General features: G+C 44.2%; 2 protein-coding genes across 2 annotated transcripts in view; one reads left to right on the forward strand and one right to left on the reverse strand.

The window, feature by feature from the left end:
- The window catches only part of LOC131282524 (ankyrin repeat domain-containing protein SOWAHC), a 104984-nt gene extending 93526 nt beyond the window's left edge, over positions 1-11458 (reverse strand). The window contains exons 1-2 of the mRNA XM_058312016.1: positions 11314-11458; positions 10400-11160 (exon numbers count right to left, since the gene is read on the reverse strand). Coding sequence (XP_058167999.1) covers positions 10400-11160; positions 11314-11443 — 891 coding nt within the window. The 5' untranslated portion in view covers positions 11444-11458. The remainder of the gene's footprint in view (positions 1-10399; positions 11161-11313) is intronic.
- An 8286-nt stretch (positions 11459-19744) lies between these two features.
- LOC131287782 (homeobox protein araucan-like) overlaps positions 19745-24432 on the forward strand; it is a 104109-nt gene continuing 99421 nt past the window's right edge. Inside the window, exon 1 of the mRNA XM_058316869.1 lies at positions 19745-19849. Coding sequence (XP_058172852.1) covers positions 19745-19849 — 105 coding nt within the window. The remainder of the gene's footprint in view (positions 19850-24432) is intronic.

Here is a 24432-nt window from a genome sequence, read left to right on the forward strand (position 1 = left end):
ACGTTCCACTTCACCCCACCGTGGCCACACTTTTCCCAACCGGACCGAATCCGAAACGGTTCACCGGTAGTCGATAATATACTCTTGAAGTTTTGCTGGCAAACTACAACCCACCGAAGGACCTTTCACCCTTGAGAGGACGAAAGTGTGTGTGTGTCTGTGTGTGGATGTGAGTGGCTGGTGCTATCGTAGACCTCCGTCCGCTCGACTCGGATCATCGTGTTCAGTTCAGCCATTCCCACCGTTTCCGCCGGGTTGCTTTCCACTTTTGGCTTGTTTCCGGTTTTGAATGTCCCTGTGCACATTGAGACACACAAACACCCACACGCACACATTCATTGGCCAGAGGGAGGCACGAGGACGTGTTTTAGGCAACAGTTCAGTATGAGTTCCAGAGGTGGTGTGTACCAGGTTCGGTACCTCCTGTCCTTCTGGCTAGACTTGAAGTTGTTCAACTCCTTTGTGTACGCCCCTGCCTTATCCTTCCTCGTTGCCCCGCGTCGGTCCCCCGGTTTTTGCACTTCCCAAACAGAGCCTTGTCCCATTACGCTACTTAGAGCTAGTTTTTCCACGCAACTCTAGTTTTCCACACCAACAAACAACCTTAAACGCACACACACACGCACAGAGCACCGTACGTCCCGGGCGAATACTGCTCGTTTCCTCCGTGCGTGCTGTGACTCCAGCAATCAGGCTCAATGTTTGTGTTTTGTGTGCTCGGTGCAATTTGCATATATAGTTGACGGTATTAAACTTATTTGCTGCAAACATTCAGAGTCCCTTCTCCCCTGCCCCCCCGGGTTCCAAACCAACCCACATGACGATCGTACAGGATCGTTAATTTTTCTTCCCTTTTTTCCACCCAGTTTTATGCTGGCACTGCACTTTCTCACCTCCCATTTGATCCTCCTTCCCTGCCGCGTGCGACTTAGAACGGGACGGTACATGCATGTAGGAGCGTTAATATTGTCACTGTTGCGGACTGCCACTTCAGAACGAACCTCTTCCGCTTTCGGCCGAGCGTTTCCGTACCTGCACGGGCGGGCCCAGGACAAGGACTCAACGCAAGGAACCGCAAGGAAACGAAAACCGGAGCGGATTCCGTTTGTCAAGTGTCTTGTAGCGTCGGAAGAAAGCCGGCACCCGGTGTTCGTGCAACATTTTATAATCGTCGTTCATATAATGAAAACAGCGGATAAGTAAGCCGATTTGTGTGCAGCAGCATACCATTTTATCCTACCCGGGGGTTTGTGGGAAAACCAAGAAACGCAAGGAAAAGAACAAAAGGAAAGTGGTGAGTTAAGTTAAAAAAATAAACTCTAGGATTTAAGCGGTTGGATGCGTGTCACCTTAAAAGACCGAGCCATTTGTGACAAGCATTTTAAATCCTTAGGACAGTTTTTACCCCATTCGAATTGAATTATGAAATACATAAAAATCCAGAGTCTCCACAACATGAAAATCTGCTGATTAGCGATTTAAAAAACAATGTTGATTGAGATTCACGAACCTGAATGACTCTTTGCCTAGATTTTGAGATTCATAAATCTCTGAGTGAGAGAATCGTCAGACCCAAAGTCACCAAAAACGTCACTGAAATGGGAAGGCCCTCTGATTTTTGTCGTATGACCCATTTCCACCAAAGAATCATGAAGATTAGTTAAAGATTCATAAACACTTATTAGAGATTTTGTAAAGTTAATGAAAACTTTGAAAGATTCATCAATGTTACGAGATTCGAGTTCTCAACAATTCATGAATCAATCTAAATTAATCATGAGTGAAAGATTCTAGTGAATGAATCTCTCCAAAAGATTCATTAGGTACAACTCTAGTTTAAATCATAAGGACTTTAAGGATAATTCAAAACAACTAACTTCTAAGCTATTCAAAAGCTAGACATCATAAACCAAATACTTTGTTGAAAGACCGCCAGTTTGAGTAGTATCTTAATAAAAACCAATTAATTAATTTAACTTTCTTAAATTCATAAAAAAAATAAATCGGTATAGCAAGTGAAGAAAAGTTTGCTATCTATTTTTCTCGATCGTATCGAATATCCGAAACATAATCTTTGTGTTACACTTTTGAAACATTCAGTCTAATGACCAGTTAAGCGCTTAAGATACCGTTGAGTTTTTGTTTTGAAAGGACTACAATAGCAAACGCTCCTTCTTCCAATCTTATGGCGAGAGTAAACACAGCCAGACCAAACACCATCCGAACGGTGTTTGATGGATATCGTAATGCACACGCAAGACAAATATTTGTAGTTTTTAAATAGATCCTCAACGTGGGCACCGGGCGCGCTGCGTGCCACACTGACACTGACAGCGGGGGCTAAAACAAAACACCAAAGTGGATAATTTTTCATCAAACGCGTGAAAACGAGCCGGGCATTAAACGATCCAGGCCGTCCGGTTGCGTCCCGGGACCTACCGGGTGGCCACGAAGCGACCGTGTAAATGCAGTGGCACGCCGGATCAGCCGACACGTCAAGCGGCGAACGGTAAGTGCGCCAGAATCCGGCGAATCCTCGGGAAATCCCGTAACACGAGACCCGCGCGCCCGAAAGGTTGTAACAAATGACATAATTTCCTCAAACTATTGACAGACTCATGTCAATTGTTGTTTACTCTAGAAGCGATGAAGCGCGCAACCTACGACGAAGACGACGACATCACCACTTGGAATCCGTTGAAAATGGGGCTATAATTCATAAGACACGGATCCCCGGTTACCCCGGGACGAGACACGGTGCTGACGATGGTGTCGCGCACTAAAAATAAACCGATGAATTCATCACCCATCAACCGGGTGCGGGCCGGACTCTGGTGGGTCGCGGAGGCCATCCGAGGGCAAGACGTTGATGTGCTTCCGTGGCGAACGCCACGACGGAGGAGGCTTCGGAGGGAATCGTCGTCGTGGAAAATCACAGCTGTTCCGAATTTTCCCGATTTCGTGTGACAAGCGAACATTTTCTTTACGGCGAGCAACAACGCGACAATATACAATGGCAATTAACCATGGTGTCTTCCCGTCTCCGCTCGAGCCGTCTCGCATTTGATATTGGCCACCAAACGGACCTCCAATCTTTGTTTTTTCCTATATCCGGGGATTTTTCAATGCTACGAAGTGTTTGGCTTTCGGCGGCCAGCCATGTCCTCGATGTGCCAGTGGAGCGCAACAATCTCTCGAATGAGAACTCGACTGCCTGGCCTGGGAGAAAACATGGACACTTTTCTCGGACGACCCGGAAAGGCTCAGGACTTGCGCGACTCGGGGCAACATTCATTCCATCGCTCGACGACGACGTCCTCACCACCGCGTGCGCTGCCTGCATTTCATGATGAATTCATTTTATTTAAATTTAAATACAACCGAACAAGAAAAATTACCATACGCGGCCGCCACGCTGCTCGCTTTGACAAATCCCAGCTGTTGCTGTCAAAGGCCTGCCAGTCAGGGTCTGCCTCCTGCTGCAGGACGACGTCAAGTTTTCCCACCTCGAGAAGTTACTAGCATGGCGGAAACTCTCCGTCACAGCGTTGTCGGTGTACCATTAAATTGTTTCGAATAGCGCAGAGTTGCCATGCCACGGATCACCCCAGGATATCGTTGTCGTCACATTCGCGAAAATATTGTTGCCCCATTGCTTGCCGAGGCCCAACACACGGTGCTGTTACTAATGGATATGCCGCTGTTTGCCGCTTAAACATCAGCTCCAACTTCCACTAAGTAAAAGTAAGCCCGCGAAAACCCCCTACAAACGTAATTGTAATGTGAAATCAGAATCATAAACGGGGCAGAAGAAGGAAAAGTCAAGAAAGTTGTACCCTGATCTGCGCTGCCTCTCGCGCCAGTAGAGAGTGTGGCGGTGTTTTATTATCCCGGGCAACATTCAATTTCACTTTCATTTTTCACGAATCGTTAAGAAAACGGGCATAAAATGTGCTTCTGTAAACTTTGAAACCAGATTTTATGACTCTTTCACCTATTTGCAGGGGTTTTTTTTATCGCACTTTGAAATGGTTAGGATTGCCTTGAGATGAGCGTATTTATAGGGCATTAAATAATTTGGGGATTTTCAGGAATGTTTTTAAAATAATGCATACGAATTTGCACTTTGTAATTCACCAACATTCAGGAGTCGAAAACAATTTGTTGATCAAATTTAAATCTACATATTTCTCATTTCTAGCTATGCTTCATATGTATCCTAACTTCTAAGAATACAAGCAATTCCCTACGTATTCTTTCTAGACTTACACCTTCTATGAAATTATTGCATATAGTATGAACCATCCGAACATCGTCCACACTCACTATCAGCAGTAGAAATCTGCACAAGATCTCCATTTGCAGCCCGAGCATCCCTGTCACATTTGTTCGGAGAAACGAAAACCAACCCAAAACCATCGACGCCAGGACGAGCGCGGCCACCAAAAATTACCGTAAAACTTCGGCCGAAAACCGTTTTTAATATGTTTTATAATGCCTATCATTAAAATCATCAGCTAATGAATTCAGCCTCTTTCGACTACAAAATTAAACGCGCAATAACGACCACATCATTAAATCGATGAGCGCAAAGAAGCCCCACGGCCACTTCCCGAAACTGGCGCGGCAGAGAAAGGATGCTTTAAGCCATCCAGAATTCTCATCACCAAGTCGAACCCCGAGATTGGCCAGCCAGAAGGAATGTCTGGCGGGTCCGGTTTTGCGCGATTTTTGCATTTCGCTTTTACGGAGTTCCCGAGAACGGCGTCTAGCCTTCATTTCATTTGAGGGACGTGAAGGTAATTCGCGCAACGTCATCGTATATAGCTGACCATCCGTTTGCCGCGTATGACGAAATCGTTCGCAAATCCGTCCGAACAGTCGGACTACGTAAATGGTGATGATGGCGCGGAAAAATACGACGTGCCTCAACCCGCTTTGGCCACACGCAAGCAAAGCTCACGTTCGTTCTGTTGGTGGACACCCGGACATCGCATTGACACTTCGGGACTGCAGGAAAAATCGTATATACAGTCTGAACCGAAAAACAGCCACACTGACAAACGGGACATGGCGTTCCACGTGCCTCAGAGCTAAGCTAAGCTCACAAATTACCCACCGTTCCCTCGATGGCTCACAAACGATGGCTGCAACCCGCAAGGAATCTTCTGGTGCTGGCCAACACATTCATGCAACATCGCCGGCCTAAGCAGGACTCCCTTCGCCAAGCATCGATGTGGTCTGTCTCTCTCTCTCTCTCTCTCTCTCTCTCTCTCTCTCTCTCTCTCTCTCTCTCTCTCTCTCTCTTCGTGCATTCGGATGCTCTTCGAGGAAGCATTTGTTTTGCGCCGTGTTTACATTCGCAATTAGTTCATGTAAATTCGAAATCATTTGTAATTGACATAATTGAGACTGGACATGCAATTACCGTCGAAAGATTGAAGAACTTTCAGGTGAAAGGCCACACGAAATATTATATTGGCCGGTGTGGCCCGCCGTGGTTTCTTCCTTGGAAACTACCAGCGGAATCTCACCCGGCTTCCCGTCTCTTACTCCACCCTATAACTCCTTAGTCCTTTTAAAGGATTTCGAAAGGGAAGGCGCGTGCTTTGAGGGTTCTTGCATTGTGGAGCACATTCATTGTGGAGGTCCAGTGCCGGTTTGACACCAATCGGAAAGAGCAGCACGCATTGCGGGGCATGCGAACGGTCCACAATTGGCATAAGTTATCTTCCCCTGTTCCGGCTTCCACAGGAAACGAGTTCATCTTCCTCAAACGCCTAACGGCAAACGCTGTAAGCACACGCTGTACACCTGATGACGCTGATGATGGTAATGATGAAGGGGAAGCCGCTTCCGCTACGGTCGGTTTGCCGGCGACACAAGAACATCCGAAGATTTCCGGAGAAAACAAAGTCATTATCCTCCTGGTTAGTGGGGCCCTCGCAATCGCTTAATTCACCTGCAGCAAACCGAAGCAGAGCGCGTTTATGCGTTCAGGAAGGGAACGTCCGATGCATGTTTTTTGTTTGTTTTTATTTCCCTCGAAACGGAAAGATAAACCGTTGCTAAGTAGCCGAAATGAAGTGAGTTTAAAGTCTCATTCTCGATGCAATTCGGATCCACTCGGTCCGGTCCAGCTCCGGTGTTCCTCCGTCGAGAACTTTTGCTCCTTTTCCGCCGCCAAGAATCCCACAAACGGCCGGCTATCAACGGCACCCCAAAGAAGGGGTTTTATTTCATTTATTCGGCTGCTGCTAATTAGAGGAGCCTAGCGGGCGGCGCGGGCTTTCGGTTGCGGACAGTTTTGGGGTGGCCCGCCATTCGGCGATGGACCGATGATGGTGCCCCACGCAGGCGAACCTCGGGCGAGTGGCGCCACTCCGATGGCTCGGGTCATCGGGCTTTGCCTTGTAGGGTCGAGTTTTATGAATGAAATAAAACACCGGCCGCCGGTCAGGTGGAAGTGGCCGGATTGGCCGTTGCCCTGCTACCGATTTCATTCAGAAGTTGCTGCTTGATTAACGCTCGAATGGGATGCAGGCATTTCGGAAGGCATCCGGTGGAGTGGTGGCTCGTATCGTAACACTTTTTGGGTTTCATTTCGTCCAAAACCAGCCAAAAACAAGAAGAACTGATTCGTTTAAGGAGGCTTCGCAAAGGAAACATAAAATGGAAAAGGCTACAAATAGACGGAGCCATCAAAACATTGATCGCGAACGGATTCGGCCGATACAATTTACTGTTAAAATTCATTCATACGTTGACGATGTCGCAAGAGTTTTGTTTCAACGAATCAAATTTTAACAAAAGCCATTATAAAAGTGAAATATATTACTTAGTTTTATCTGTTAGGTTATTTGTTCTGTAGGAAAATTTATGTCTGATAAAAATCTTTTTATTTTATAATCCACTGTTTCAAAATTCCATGTTAAAGTGTTCATTGAAAACAAATAATAAACAAAACTAATGTGCTATTGGTTTCAACACAAGTTTTCGAAATGTTGTACCTGCGATCAATATACACATGAAGTATTAAAATTTCAAATATTTTAAAATTGAATAATCCATATTACGATAATTTATGTCGATGTTTTTCTTTATTCCAAAAGCTCAACATTTCCAATTCTGCGCTTTGTTGGCAATTAGAATAGTTAGCTAATGGTTTTTTAGTCCAGCTTTTATATGGTGAAAATAAAATAAAACTGGCTCGTCAGCTAGGTAAATAGAAAAAATAAATTCATATGGTGGAAAGCATTGCATCTAATTTAAAATTGAAACAACCAGCAAACTCAATGGCTTTACATATTTAACATTTGGTATGCATTGGTTGGCTTACAAAGGACAAGAAAACAGACCTTCATATTGTGGCAATTAATGCATTCCTCGTAAAACAATCATTTTGATGCCATCCTTTTATCACGCACAAATGATCGACACATGTTCCAAAACGGTCCCGGAATGAAGGCACAAGATGATGACAGGGCTGTTTAGGTAGATTTTTTTTCTTTCTTCTTCCTCCTGACAGACACTCTGCAGACACCCAAAGGATCGATCGATCGATTGATCGAATTCACAACGCACGTGATAGGAGTCCATCCCGAACGAACTATCGCCACAATTTGTCTCCTGCTGCTATTTGAATCACTTTAACAGCGAAAAAAATAATAAAAGAAACCCCAGCTCGTGGTCTATCATGAAACCGTTTAATCCCCGCTCGGTGACGGTGCAACTTTTACGCCTGCAGGTCGGCCATAGAGCAGCAGCATGACCTGCACGAGATAGACGAGATTTTAGTTTTGGCTGACCCGTGCGAAGACGATGATAAATTAGCCTCGAATGGGCTCGCGCTTCCTTCGAACCGAGGGTGGGGGAGCACCCAAGGCGAGGTGATAACAAGTAGGAAGGATCGAACAGGACAATGTAAACAGCGTGCCCCTGCTGCCAGCGCCTTTAAGAATAGGAACGGATCGCCAGGCAAGGAACGATTTTATCAAATAATTAAACTCCTCCATAGTTATTAATTACGGGCGAGCCGGACATAGCCCCGGGGGAAGATCGTGGACCAAATCAACGGGGACAGGAAAGTTAGCCCGATCGCCGGACGATAGGAGAAGGGAAAACTAGCCTCTAAGTCGACGGTTAGGCAAATGACACACCGTCCGTTCCCATCCATCCGGGCGGTCGGGTTGGGTTTCGATCGCTTTTCGACGAGGTAGGTATTCCCGATTTGGCCACGGTCCGCTAAATGGTTGCCTCGCCCCACTATTTCGGGCAGCATAATTGAAAATCAATAAATCGTATTCAATTAAATAGAAATTAATCGTGAGCCCGCACGACGCAAACGGCATCTCGAGGGCGGTTGCGGGACCGGCTGGGATGCGAAGGTGCCCCGGAGAGGGAGGGGTACGATCGTGACAGAAGGTGGAAGGTTTTGGAAGCGACCACAACACTAGTAATAATTTATAGTTTTGACAGCTCGTAAGCTTATTTGTTTTCTTCTAGCTGGTGTTTTACGTTGTGGCATTGTGCTGGATTTCGATTTTATTTCACCCTGCCATCGTCCACCTCCAAACGTTCGGCCGTTCCCTGGGATCGGCGCAGCATTCCGTAACATTTGCCAAAGAAGAAAGGTGACGAAAAGGGTCACAGATAAACAGGCACGGATCAATGGGGACACGGGGCCCGGTTGGTAGGCGCTCGATTTGTATGGGAGAACAAGCACTGAACAAGCGGTGAAACCGAGGCCCTTGAGAAAGCATCGCTACGCGTACGAATAAAGATGCAGCGTCACCGCTGAAATAGGCACGCTGTCAAGATGCCATTTTCTCACCGGGGGACGAGATTTCAGGGTTTTGAAAAATTGATATTATTATTGAATGTTTTACCACCAGCTCGTTGCCATTATTAACATTTGTAACACGCGTGTTCATATTTGCGTTTTTCGATGGACTAGCACCCTGCCACTGGGACCTCGCCGTCGAACGCACCAGGATCCTGCAGTGGTGTTGCTCCGATTGGACGAACCATGACGACTAGAGCTAGCGTGTTAGTTTGAATAAGGTTGTTTTTCTTTTCTTGCCCCATCATAGTCGTGCTTTGAAGTACAAAATAAAGCGGTGGGAACCACGTAAATGAGCGAAAGTAACAATGAAAATACTATTCATTTACGCAATGGGATTTCAATGGAAGAGATTTCGATTCAATTATACACCCTTCTAGACATTGACGTAGCTATTTAGACATTTTAGGAAATCGATCTTTTTTTCGATAAAAAGGATCATTTATATAATACTAAAAGTGAACATGCTTTGTAATGAATGCAAATTAAGCCTAAAGAGAACACAATTGCATTGACAATACAAATACACTAACCCACAAACTGTTGATATTCTATCTCACATTTTAAACTACCATGCTGTTGGATTTTAGGTATTAAGAATATGACCATATGATAATTGAAGTAAAAGTAAATTCAAGGTAAGATACGTAAAAATCAAATGAAAAATACCGAATTACAAAATTTAAATCAATGAAAGCATTCGAAGGAGTTTGTGAATGAACTTTCTTCAAATGCATCCATACTTGTGTATTAATTTATCATTACATTATAGTTCTTATATGCGCACTAAAACGCAAAAAAAATCTTTCATAGTTTGACCAAATTTTCTATGATTTGACTTTGAATCTAAGATCTTTTGATTTAGGTCCATAAATTAAAACAGCTTTAGAACTCTTAATAAAACAGTTGGTCCCCGCAGTACGCGATACTCGATATACGCGAATTCGCAATACGCGATTTTTTACAACTGACAGCTCATAGCGTTGCTTGAGTTCTGACTAGTCAATTTTACTTTGTTTTGGTAGAATGAAGTTTTTAATATGCACTTTTTAACAGAGACATAATTATGCAATGTAAGAAATAGAACGCTTATTAGTGATTTCGATAAAAGATATGTTAAATAAGCGGTTCCCTCTCAGTGTCAACTCTTCAATATGAGGTATAAACGAAATGGCAGAGGAAATCCGCAATACGCGAAAATTCGATATACGCTATTGCGTCCGGTCCCAAACATTCGCGTACTGCGGGGACCAACTGTACCTGTAACATTTTTCTCAAATAGAGAACGCTTTTTGTTACCATTTTCAAAAGACGTTTCTTAACCATTTTCAAAAGACGCTATACTGGTGCAGTTTATATTATTGTTCATGTAAGTTCATGATTAAACGATCTTCCATGTGATTTTATAGTCATATAGTCATAGTTTTTTTTTATAAAGTTTAAAACCTAAGTGGAAAACTAAGTAAAAACTGTCAATAGTATGTAAGGCATCTTGGTAAATTTAAATAAAAAGTATTTGATACTTGAAGCCCGCTCTACAATGCTTATTGCACTTACCTTCTCCGGTTTCTTTTTCCCGATTGGGGACGGAATTTTCGCCTCTTCCTCCGACGCGAACCGGTTGAACTTCATCATCTTTTCTTTCACACTTAATTTGTTTTCCTCGGCGGCCACCACCACACCTTCGTCCGGTTCGTTGGGAACATTCTCCTTATTCTCGCCCGGACCCTCCACAACGGGGTCTGCCGGTTTCTCCTCCACAGAGTTCTGCCGTGAGTTTACCAGCGAGCTACTACCCGTTTCACTAACACGTTTTCGTGGTGGAATGGCCGGAGGAACGGACTCGTCGAACTTGTACACATCAGCACTTTGCCTACGTCCGCCGACATCCTGCGGTTGGCGCGTGTCACTGCTATGGCTGCGGACAAGAACCGGGTTCACTTTCTTCACGTCAACACTGGCAAATTCACTACCGAAACTTATTTCCGATCCGCTGCGACCGATTTCCGAACTGTTCCGGCGATTCAAGGCCACACTGCCGCGTGGACTACCGTGATAGGAGACCGCTTCCGGTGACACGATTGGCGGTGGACGGTACGGTGGCGGAGCACGCATCGGAGAAGCTTCACCATCGGACGGTACGATTCCGTAGGACCGAGAAGCCGGACTCATCGGCTGCGATACGGTCATGTTCAGCAAGTCTTCTGTTGGAATTTCGTCGTAGAACTTTCGCCGCAGAACCAGATACTTTTCATTACCTTCGTGTTTGATCGAAGCAAGCACGTTCACGTACGTCTTGAATTGCTTTCTGGCGTCATCTGTTTGCAAATAAAAATCACTCATTAGGCAACATTATCGTGAAAAGAGAAGGAAATCACTTTGAAAATAGCCTTTTACCAACATTCTATCAGTCAGGCAGGCAACGATGAATCAACAAGTGATTATAAAGTGTACCTGATGACGGTACCTACCTTGTGTATCTTTGTTCGTAAGAAAGCTCCGAAAATGCTTCACCAGCGCATGGTTTGTCACTTTGCAATTGTTCTGCAACATGAACTTGCGTATTTCCAGCAGCGAGAGTTCTTTCGGTAGGTTTTCCATGGTTAAAACTAGACAAAAAACACTAAATTGTTTAACACAGCACGCACGAAGCAAACACAAACAAACAACGCAGCTGAGATCAGCACGTATGATTTTGACAGCTGCAGCTGTCAGCGGCGAGTGTTTACAGCGGTACCATGCGATACAGCGGCACGCATAAATCGCGGTAAATATTTTCGATTTGAGAAAAAATGTTTTACACACAAAAATCTGAGAACATTTGTGTCAAGAGAATAGCCTAAACTTTTCATTGCACTTTACACCAATACCTACAAATAAATCAACATTAATTGATAGTGCTATAGAAAGAAATATACAACCATGGTTATGATTTATAGAATGCAATTAAATAAACCACGTTGCACAGCCAACATCAACGCAGTATCAGAGAGGGGAGAACAAGCTGGTAATGTGAACACTTTACACCATGTTACACTGGTAAATTTTAGCATTTCTAATCCACATCACGGAGATAAATCGTCTTCGTCTAAAGCGTTTCGATAGAAATTAATAATGTTCGCGCCTTTTAAGTGATCCTCCTTCCGCCGTTTCGCGGTACATCTTTCCCAAGAAGATTGATTCGCGGTGCTGCACCCGATTTGATCTTCAAATCAGCCGACGTATCGTTTCCACGTGCATATTAGTAGTGGCTTTCCAGACGTTATTAATAAAAATTTGTCACCACGCTACCAGCGTTGCTGTTTGCCGATTTGCATCTGCTAGACCCCTTTTAGGCCCGACATCTTGTTCGACGTTGTGCGGCTGCCCGCCGATGTTAATTTCCCGGATGACAGCGATATTAAATTGAGCATGGTAAAAATAAACACGTTTACGTGCCGTCTCTCAATCCGGGAGGCGTGTATTTATGAGTAGAATAAATTGAGTGAAAACAGCGTCGCGCAAAACATAAAGCAGCACGTTTGCCCGTTTTTTTGATCTCCAAGTTTAGTTCTTCCATCTCAATCACGGGTGTCCACGCAGTGCAATTGCCCATTTTTCATTGCCGGGTCTCATTACGGGGTCTGTTACTTCTGGTAGGTACATGAGAGGGATACATTACCGGAGAAAAACTAGACGAATCCCATCATCATGAAAAAAACCCTTGTGGAACAGAAGTCTGATCTACATTTCGCACTTTTGGCATCCGACGGACAGGGTAAAGGCCGTCCCAAGATCATGGTGAAATGAATAAAACGCTCCACAGTTAACAGGGTGGAGGCTTACGTTTCGAGCGGTAAACATCGGATAACGGGAGGCATAAAATGGTTGCGACAATAATTAGACAAACTAATTTACTTTTATCTGCACTTTGTTTGTTGTCGGGTTTGGGGTCAATTTTCGCCAGTGGCCCAATCCAAACACCCAATGGACTGCTTAATGAACAGAAACGCGAGCATTTGCTTACAGATTATACGAAAAAGAAAACAACGACAAGAAAACACCGGTGGTAAATGGAGGAAAAATGATTTCTGTATGTTCGCTCCCTTTTTTCGGCTCCATCACCCACTTTAACGGGCGCAATTTCCACTCCCGGCTTTTCTGTCCCGTGAAAGGGCGCACGTTGGTGCGAATTACCACCGCCAACGAAGCCACGAATCCGCACAGCCTCCCTTTACGGCAGCACGACGCTGGTGGACCACCAAAAGTGATCTTCGAAACGATACGACTAATTAAAATTATGGGGGCCTTCCAACCGAACAACCTTCCGGCCCATCACGGCCGTTCTCTTCGGCCGCCTCCAACCGGGTGGGGGCTTCGCGGGCGACCTTTGCTTTTCGCCTGGCCCCGTTAATTGCTTCAACAAGACGTTAAATCCCGTTTCGTGCTATTACGTGACATCAAAATCGCTCATCCCTTCTCGCCCTCTTGCTCTACTCCTGCCATCCCATTTACCTTCCACCCCAAAATGTAGTAGTGAAATTTTTCGGAATTGATCAAAAGCTAAAAATAATCTACGGCTACCGAAATCTAATACCACCGTGCGCTCCGCTCGCCATCTCCTAAACTCTAGCTCTAGAAACTCTTCTCAGAAAGGTCCTCCTTCTGCCGTGCGGAAATGTAGTTCTTGGCGTTTTGTGGCGTACACGAACACGGCACTGGGAACCGCACGAGACAAGAAATCAATCCGCCCGCAACGGAAGCGGCCGGTTATGTACAGTGCAGCTGCATCTGCAGAAGGTCTAGAAATTGCGAAATGGAAATGGTTGCTCATTCGATTCGTTTGCGGTCAGCAAATGCAATCGGGTAAGATCTATAATTTATCATATTTATAGATTATTTACATACAAATGGGCAACTATTCGCTCATTAATTATAGACCGGACCGTCTTGTGTTTGCAGTCCGTGCATCGTACGCCGCTTGATGAAGATGTTCATGGAACGGAAGCACTGCGAGTATTCTGCCCAAGAAAGCACATAAGACTGCAATGCACTTGTTCTTCTTGTTCTTCTTGTTCTTCTGCTACTCAGACTTGCGGTTTACACGAACAGAAACAATCGATATCTGATTGCTACCAGTGCATGATTTCAAATCTGATGTGGAATCTGTACTTGTATCTTTTCGGCTTGACACTTCAAATGATGATGAGTGGAAAAAATCGGAAACAATGAAATCGATGACATTGAAAAGACAATCAATGAATTTTCAATTATTATACTTACGACCAGAAACCAGAATAAAATTATGAAACGTTGAACGTTTAAGTAAAAAAGAAAATTCAATCGTAAAAGTCTCTTCAAATCGTTAAAAAACCGGCAAAATCGTTGGTGTCAATGTTAAAATATACTTTGGGTGAAAGTATATTTTAAAACCATTGATACTATCTGAAAACCTCTTCAAAGGCAAAGATCCGGTAAAGTGTGTTTATGGAAATTCTTGATTTTATCATCTAGAAATATTTGGAAAAATATGTTGTGCGGCATTTTGCCTTAAAACATATTGAAATAATAATCTAGCGGTAAAGAACAAGCATTTGTTTTAATAAATGTTTCATGAACATGATAACGTTCGTTACGTACTTCACAGTAGAAGAAAAACTAAATTACAACTCAAATCGTATGCTCTCTGTTGGTTGTTCTGCTTTGATCTGCATGTTTTATACCGAAACTTGTTTTGAAAATAAGAAACTGTGAGACGAGAAGGAAAAAAAACATCTGCTTCGTTTCGGGTATCCATTTGCCTATGACAAACAAGTTGGGTTGCGTAAAACAACGGCGCTCGTGGTGCAGGAAAAATTTACAACATCAGCAACACGAGCAGTGACACAATGGAAAACAACGAAAAATGTCCCCATCACGGGACACATGTAACGAGAGCCTGCTCAATTTCACTCGGACGTGTAACTTTGACACACGAGCGGAACCCCAAAATTAGACAAACGTCGAGCAGGCGCTTCGCGTGTCCTTCAGGAAACACGCCAGAGTAGGGGAAATTTTCCAATAATTATCCTTCATCCGGGCTAATTACCGATCGTCCTTCCGGGAATAGTGCACTCCAGAGAAGGCGTTATTTGCATTCAGCGTTGGAATGGATGGAAAAAAACCAACGGAAAGGGCATGTATAACCATCAGACTTTACATCATCATTCTCGTCCTTCTTTATCCTGGACAATTTTACAGGCATCTGCATGTTTGCTTCTAGGATAAGTTGTTAGTTCCTTCACAAGGTTTTCACACAATTCCAGAAGAGCATCACAAAAAGTCGACAACATCTCACCTAAAGCCGACCGTGCCGACCAAGTTCTTAAGTTTTCCTGCCCCAAAACCCATCATTCGCTTTCTTGTCCGGGTTGGGGAAAACAGGAAGTCTTTAAAACCGTTTACCACTATTTCCCCCGTTTTTTCGACGGGCGGATGGTAACGATTCTGACGGCGATGGCCGTTTGTCGGTGAGAATCAACCGAATTGCTTTGCATACCCACGCTGCTGCTGCTGCTGATGTCGATGATGATGATGATGGTGGTCAATGGGATCTAACCCGAGCACCGAAGAACATGATGGCGCTTTGTGCCCTGGGACGCGTTGGCCCCTTGGCGGAAGACGATTGAAAACGATCGTGGTGATGAGTCTTTTCCCCCCGAATTTGGCCGTCTAAGAAGCTGTTCTTCTTAACCGTTTTCCGAGCGGTTCGGAAGGCAACCACTTTGCTTTCGAACGAGGTAGGAAAAGTTTTGCTACCAAATGCTAAGGGTACGGCTGTTTATTTCCTAAGGAAAGCGGACTATTTTCACACCCTCCCGAGGCACCTGCTCGGCCCTGCCACCGAAAGGGTAGCAGTTTAATGAATGGTAAATATTATGGACGCGAGCATCAGCCCTAGAAGCCCGTGTGCTTCCTGCGTCTAGAACAAACGCTGCGGACGCCTTTTGACCCCGTTTAGAACTCGTAACGTGGAATGCGGGAAACCCGCAAGCGCATCCCTTTCGGCCACTGGCCGGCGGATGTTTTAAAGCTACGCGTGGTATTAAAAATACAAATTGATGCGGTCAGAACGCCTGTCTACCAGCATAGGTACCACCGGTTTTATGTCACACGGGAGGCCCCTTTCTTGAAGGCTGTCGACGTGACGTCTTTGAGAAGTTTTGCTCCGAGGGTTTCCCTCACGTTTCGAAACACAATTGTGCTGGTAAAGTTTTCCAGGGCAAAGGATGGCAAACGTACCAACAAACCAGCAAAAATGTATCGTAAAACGGCATTAGGCTAATGGTAAACTTTAGTGGCCATTTGTGTGGTGGCTTTTTGGTATCGCTGCACACCGGAAAGACAATGGTGTGGCGATGAGTAACGCTGTGTAAATTGTAATCAAGGGACCGAAGGGGAAAGTCTTAGACCCGGGATACACTTGTTGCAACTGCATAATCCTGATACATTTTGTTTTTATGGTCGTTTCTTTACAAACTGTTTATGAAACACTCTCTGGTTTTTGTTTGCTTCTGCTTTACAGGGTTGGTTGGGAACAATAATGGGATCTCATACAAGTCCTACGATCAACCACCAAAGCATAACTTCCCGCCTTTGGGCGATACGATCCTTCGTTGAGGACCGTTATCCCTCCCGCACATGCCACGCCGAGAAAGCGAGAAATTTTATATTTTAATGGCTATTTTATTAGTTACCGCTTCCTAGCCCGATGGGGTTTCTCCGTCTGGTGCTCCAGAGTCTACGTGGCCCCCGGATGCACTGCTTTCTTTCATTGCACCAGCTAGCAACCATTTTCTCGCAAGATCCTACTTCCAGTGCATTCCTTCCTTTCCACGTCTACCGGGCACACACCTTCGGACATCTACGTGTGTTGTACGCCTGGTTCGGTTAGCGTTACAAGCGTTTTATTTGAATACACATCTCCCGCGTGGTACCGGGGCCGCTAGCAGCTATCTGTCCCCGCCCGGCTTGGGGCCATGTTTAACAGGTATGGTACATATTTTTTGGGCTGGGCTGTGCTGCAGCCGGCCATACAAACATACAAACAGCCAAACAAACAAGACGGTCAGCGAATTGCTAGACGGAGCTAGGGAATAGAGAGCTACAAGCGGTGTAACTATCGGCATGCCGCAAACCACCGGTAACGGTCGTATTGTAAATTTGCAGGTGAAAAAAAACACTGCCTATTACACGTAGACAATCATGCGTTGTGCCGAAGGGAACACATTTTTGTGGTTGTTTATTTTCTATCCAAGCGGGTTTTTATGGTATTCGATCCCATTTTTCTTAAGATTTGAAATAGATTTTCGAGCAATTGAATACACCGTTCAATAGTTTCCGTTATGAGACTGAACCACGCATATTTAACCTGTGTACATACGCTACGTAGTTTGTTTTTACAGCAATCAAAAGGTGCATAGTCGGTAGGTAGATTGTTTATAAAAAACCTTCTTATAACACCAATCCAGTATTATTGACCTATATTAATAAGAATATGATACAAATCTTGTTTTTATTTACCAGATTTATTTGACTAGTCTTCAGTCTTACTATACAGTATACCACTAATGATTACGCTGCTCTGATGCTTTAGTTATTTTTTAATCTTCCTTCGATTCCATTGAGTTTGGTTTTTCTTAAATCATTTGAAATGTTTGCTAAACCTTTTACAAAAATATAAAAGATAAGATTCAAGTGATGAGAATTAAGAAATTGAAACAAAAACTGGCAGTGAAACAATACCACGTCTCTTGAAAGAATAATAATTTGGATAGAATCGGTGGTATTGCTAACATACGATGATGATCTGACAAAGTAAAATAATAACGTTCCATTCCGTTTTGATGTTTTTAGAGATACAATATGTTAGCGCCATTCTAAGATACTGGAAGGATATTGCTTCAATGAAGTTTAAGTCATTTTTTCTCTCTCTGAAGATGAGGAAGAATTCATCAATTTGTGATTTTGATAAAATACTGTTAACTTTTCGCCGACACTCATCTTAAGTATCGAATTGGAACCTTCTTACACCAATTTTAAACGCTTATGTTAAAACGTTAAACACAATCTTTAACACAATAAGCACATTTTGGTATTCTTAGAGCAATCATGTTCGAGAAATATTGTGTCAAAGTTTTATCTATGCTTTGACTGACTTCAACACGGAAGTTTATCGTACAGATAATATAAAGGTTAGAAATTTGTACACTCAGCCAATGGTCGTTGCTGATGGTATCGGAAGGAAGTTCAGTTTGCCAGTTCAAATTGGTCAGCATTCGATAACCTAACATCGTTCACTTGGCAACAGAAGTCTCCGCACGGCAACACACGAGATGGAGGCCACATGTGAGTGAAACATTCGTGCGAGTTTCGTTGCTGCCGGGAAACGAGTTATGTACACGGCGGTCCCGCATCCCGGAGCCACACGGACAGGATGAGCCGGAGGATGCGACTGGCAAGTCGGGCCGAGTGCACGACAACGCTCCTGCCGAGCGCAGGATACGGTCGCTCGCCACATAGATGCGAGCGACACGGACCGAACCGACGGACGTCGGCGTCGCAGTACATAGCTTGCCGGGGTTATGTAAGCCTCCGGCCAGCAACATCCGAAGCCGAAAAGCGACTCAGCAGCCAGCGCGCGCTGGGCACCCGCCGCTCTTCCGGGCGGATCGGCAAAGGATTGCGACGACGGCGCACACGACCCGACACGCTCAGAAGGCGAACCCACTCCATGGACTCCACTGCACTCCACTCCCCTTCGACTCACGGCACTCCCACAACCCGACGGGAGGATCTTGCTCGGAAAGGGCCACCCAACGTGTCACACACGGCGAGCAGCGTGGCGAGCTGGGCCAATGAGTCACGCTGGCAAGCCCTCAGTGCTGGATTGCATATCCAGCAAGTCAAACACAAATAGTTTACGGACACACATTAGCATTACACCTGTACGCGGTGGTCAGTTTTTCAAGTGATTTCGATTAACGATCGGCAGATTAGGATCAGTTTCGTAATTAAAAAAGCGAACAAATATGTACAACAAGGAGCAAAACTAACGAAAGTAGATCAAGACATTTTTACCAAAACAACCTGATGATAAGCAAATACGTATTCCAGTTATTTTAACTCAACATCCTTGGAGCCTCATCCTTTCCTCAAGTGCAAACGTTCCATCTCACCTCCACAGGTTCGTGTCAAAGTGTGTCCTGTTGGTGCATAATGCGTTCGAAGAGACATTCAGTGGACATGTCGATCGCGCGTTTCCGATGCGCGAAGGTTTCTCGCTGAAGCCCGCGAGTGAGCACCAACCGTGCAGATGCCGCTAACGAGACCAGATGCACTTCGATGCACCTGCACCCTAGTGCGCTAGGCAGGCAGCTTTACTGCACCGCTCGAGGATCGCGAGAGTATGAACCTTTTGACGAATGATGACAGTTGACATGGCTTGGACATGATCATCGCGATAGGGGCAGCGTGCGACGGAGGAAATTAACGGTTTATTCAAAAGAGCACAACGCAAGGGGAACTGTGGTGATGGTTTGTAGAAACATTGAAAACACGGGAGAAACCCCAGTAGTACATCGCAGTAACCGAGGGGTTTTCAATCGCTGAACTTGTCAAATCCGGGGAGACAAAGTGGATTTGCAATTACTGTGACGACTACGGCGATTGTTGAACATGTGTACCATAGAGCAGAACTACTGCCGAATCGTTAGTGAATAACTTCCGAAACCAAGCGTTCGCTGCGCGTTGTTCAACATTTGTCGTGAAATGTTACGTCAACTTTTTCGCGGCGGTGCGTGAAGCAGTGCAGTGTGCGTGTGTTGGCTTTGACGTCTTGTGCCAGGTAAGAGGACGGAGCCTCCTGTTTCGGACGGCTCTATGATGGACATTCCGGGAGTGGCCGAACACTGGGAGCTGGAAGTGAACCCGCTCATGCAGGAAATGCACGCTGCCCATAGGGAAGATGACTACTTTAATCCACAAGAGGTAAGTGAGGCGCGGGCGACGGGAAAATCTACAAACACCTTCCGAATGCTAATTAATGCCATAAAGCCATAATCCTTTTGAAGTGGACCGTTACGGAAGTGGCGTTAAGCGTTTGAGAGCGGTTCGCATTTACATTAAATTAGAATAAAAATAAGTGGGTTTACAGCAGAACATTACCATACACATATTGGGATATGAATGTCCACTGACCACTGACTGTTTTAAATTACCAACGATGAGCAGGATTATTGCTAATTGTAAGGGGAATTTTTATTTCCGAAAAAGAAACAAATTGTTTTGAATTATCAAGCAAACACGTTAGCTTACATTTGTTTAAACTCAAAGGTGACAACATAATGTAGGAATCATCAGAACATCAGAAGTTTGTTCCGATGTTTTGTGGAAACTTTAAATTTAAATCTGTTCTAATCTTTAAATTCAAACCAGAAATTAAACTAAATATAGTCCAATTGTTGTTTCTAGATGCAGATCAACAATTGTTAGCTGAACAATAAATACGACAATTTTTACTAGAAATGGTTGAGGATCCTTTCAAAGCAACAATAGAGGATCACTATCCTATGTCCCACTGAATAATTACGAACATCTTCGTTCGGCATTTTCCCAGTAAGCCCTTTTTTCTACACGAGCCTTTCGAACCACCTCAATCCCCTTTCGGAAGCATCGACGCATTACATTCGGTTCGGTTTTTCCCGCCATCCCCTCGGGCATTAGGCATGTTAACGTATTTTCCAGCATTTTCCAACCAACCCCTCCAAACGCCTTCTCCTACTGCAGCTCGAGCTGTTGGGTGAAATTGTTGATTATCCACACGAAACGACCGAACGGAGTGATTACCCCAGTTTATTAACAACGGGCTCGCTTCCGACGACGATGATTCCTGGCTGGGCGCACCAATTCCTAGAACCTAGAGTCGTGCGGTACCGGAATCATTCCGGCGGCAGCATGTTTCAACAACTTTATTTTTATTAACCCATTCGGATCATTAATATTCCGTAGTGCGTATCCCTCGACCGACCGTTTCCCATCTCTGCACCGGTTGGCATCCTTGGCGGGTGGGAGAGTGGGGCTCCCCGGTTTGCGCATCTTCTTCATTATGAAGTTCTGGCCGCACCGGTGCCATGTCCCAGTGAAAGCTGTATCGGGGAAAATGTTTCTAACATGGATGCAAATTATAACCTAATCAACGGTGTGCGTTCGGTGTGTGAGTTGCCGAAGGGGTTTTAGGAGTTGGGTTGTTCGGCAGCAGCAGCAGGGATTCCATATTTTCGTTTCGTTTTTCCTTTTTTCCAACTCCCCTCCCCCCCTTTTTGCTACCGATGAACTGCCATTTTGTGCCGTGGATAAAATTTGGGCTGAAGCTGAAGGCTGAAAAAGTTTCAGTTGTACCAAACTAAGCTTGCGAGTCTGACGACTGTGAAATGAAACTCAAACTGTGGAACATGTTAGGATTAATGAAAGCAAGCAGCCCACATTGAGAGAATTTTAAAATATTTCCACCGTACAAGGCCGCTTTTCAATTTTCCGTCAGCCCCGCAGGAACTGACTGGGAAGTATCAGAGTTAAACAACTCGAATATATTCGAATACAAAGGATTGGAAAATCCGAATAAGTTCCTTATGGTTAAATCAGCTTGGCGTGTTCAATTTCCGAAGTTTCAAATGATTATGCCTGAAAAATTGTCTTTGTTCACTAGTGTTTTGTTGTAACTCTTTGTTATTGTGTTATTAATTTAAAACTTTTCGTCAAACAGAGAATATGTCTGTAAGCGAAAAGCAATCTATGCTATCATATTTTCATTCTTTCATGGGGTTATCTTGTATTTTGTTAATATGTTTGGGGATATTTATTTGACTTAAAAACCATACGTATTAAAAACAATTCTTCGCGTTTGATACTAAACCTTATTGTTTACTCTATAATACAAAACAATCTAATTAGGGTTCTTTCTACCATATATAACGTGACTACTAAAAAGCTTGTTTCAGTTTCCGCTTTGTGTAAAATTAACTGGTTTGTCATTACAAACTGCTTCAACTTGCACAAGTGCCAAATGTGCACACAACTAACCCACCACGTCCGTTTGGTCGTTCGTTCGTTGGGTCCAACAATGGCAAAATCAAACAACCACAGTTCTCACTCCAATAGTTTACAACCCTGCTCAACAACAGCTCCAGCAACCACGGAACAGATGGCGCCCACTTCCTCCGAAATTGGCAATACTTTAGTTTTGTGGTTGGCAAACAAATTTATTGACTTCGTCGTGTTGGCCCGAGCTATCATCGGACAGGGCCGTGCGACAGCAGGTTCGATCCCATGTTGCCCTCCCTGTATGCCCTGGACCAACCAGGCTCCCAACGAATCCCAGAAAGCACGGTACTTGCGATTTTTTGTTTCACCGTCATCATCGAAAAGAAAAACACAACCAGTGAACTGCTCCAGCGTTCTTACTTGCCGCAAATAATCGGCCACCCAATGCACCCAACGTCCAGGGCACGAGAGGGAGACAAACAAAAAAGACAGGAGTCAGTCCGGCGCACGACAAAAGACCATGTACACCCAAACCCGGGCCCCACTGATGGACACTCTTCCGGCTTTCTGGCCTCCCCTCCCCACCGGAACACCAGTGGCCGAAGCGAAGGATGAGAAAAAATAACCATACAAGGAACGCGGTTGACCACGATCGTTCTGGTAAATGTCCGATCCTACGATAAAATCGTAGAAACCCGACGTAACACCGGAGACCGTGCCCGAAGCCCCATCATTTGTATCGGAAGAGACCCGGACCCCGATCCTAAAACCCCGGAACTCCTCCCCGCCGCCGGATGGCGTGTTCTCGGGACGGGGTCGGGGAAAAAAACGGAGTAGAATAAATTATTGCCCGTGTACGTACACTTGTCCGGTAGCCAAAACCAGCCAACCAACTTTTGGCATCCCGGCCAACCCCAGCCTGCAGTCGTCGGCATCCCGGTACCGTATTCCCAATCGTCCTTATGCTTGCCTGCTCGCATGGGGAACACCGGTCCTCGGTACAGCAGCATCCTAGCGAAAATTGTTTATAGTTAAAACCGACGGCGTCACAGCTGGTTAACTGTCCGAAGTTGACCAGAACCGGGACGTGCCAGCGGAAGCATTATGATAACCGACTTTCCACACCCGAACCGGACTTGCTACATGGAGGCGTTTTTTTCTAGTACACTTTTCTGGAATACCACAAAAAAGATGTGAATTTTTAACGCCTAAAACAAAAGTGAAAGGAAACATGCATTTCGAAGTAGGAAAAGAATTTTAATAGCATGTTTGTTTTGCAGAATAATACATGCGTCGCGGCTTAAGTACTACTGTTTTGAATAGATTAATTTAAAACTTTATCTTTGCCATGTTTTCGTCCGGAGTTGTTTTTATTGGCTCTTAAGAGAACAAAGCATGAATCTTTTTATCAAATGCGTTAAAAGGGATACTATAAAATACTATCCCGTTTTAATTAAATTGAAGACAGATTTTATCTTTTATTTAATCGACACAGGAATCAACCATAAATCATGTACCGTAGATGTACCATATTTGCCGCAGTTAAGGAAATTCTGCATAAAAAGTTGAATAACCAAATCAATGTTCGGTCAAATCATACTACGTTTTGCACAGTGCTAGCCTAACTACCAAAGAATACAAGTAAAATAAATGAGAAACTCTTAAATTAATATTTCTTCAAGTTTCAGAAGCCCTTTGTGTGGCACCTTGTGTTCCTAACTTGGCGCATTGTTTTTGCAATGTTCCATACTTGGCGCGATGTGTTCCTTACTTGGTGCACTTAAAACAACATGGATGTAGTTCATTGAATTCAACAGCTTTATTCAAAATTCAACTTAAAACAATAGAAACACTTTTCAACATCCATTTAAAAAACAATTTAGCTTTTTCTGACGCGGAATTTGACTTCTCTCGTGAAAATAAAACTATCTCATCGCCAACTTTTACAATCTCATTCATCAAAGCCTTCTATGATTCAAAAATATCTAGCAGTGCGAACAGTCATATTCTCCACGGTGAATAATTTAGAACACTGTGAGCCAAACTTGGCGCAAAATATTTTCGCTTCAAAATTGGTATAAAATCTCAAAAAGCGCCGAATCTAACCACGATTCATTGGAAATACTTACGTTTTAACAGTTTCTGATAAAAAAAAATCCCTAATAATTTTTCCTTTGCGGATAAATGTTTGGAAACAGTTTCACCATCTCCTTAGCAGCGTTGCTAACACGGGTAAATAATGGAGCACTTGTGGGATGGAATTTTTCCTTTAATTAAATATACATTCAATAACCAAAAACCAATAACATGTTTTGATGCGGATGTATTGTACAAACATAAACAAATATTTGACTACATATTTTAGGCTGAAATGTTATGGAAATAGTCTAATATCGAAGAAAATATTAGAAAGTGCGCCAAGTTTGGACCTGCGCCATGTATGGTGCTTCTACGATACCTTTCAAAGGTTTAAGATATCTGTTTATTGATGGCATACTTAACTTTATCGTTCATATAATTGATATTGTGTA

This window comes from Anopheles ziemanni, chromosome 2 (genome assembly GCF_943734765.1).
Source record: "Anopheles ziemanni chromosome 2, idAnoZiCoDA_A2_x.2, whole genome shotgun sequence".
In the NCBI taxonomy this organism is placed as follows: domain Eukaryota; kingdom Metazoa; phylum Arthropoda; class Insecta; order Diptera; family Culicidae; genus Anopheles; species Anopheles ziemanni.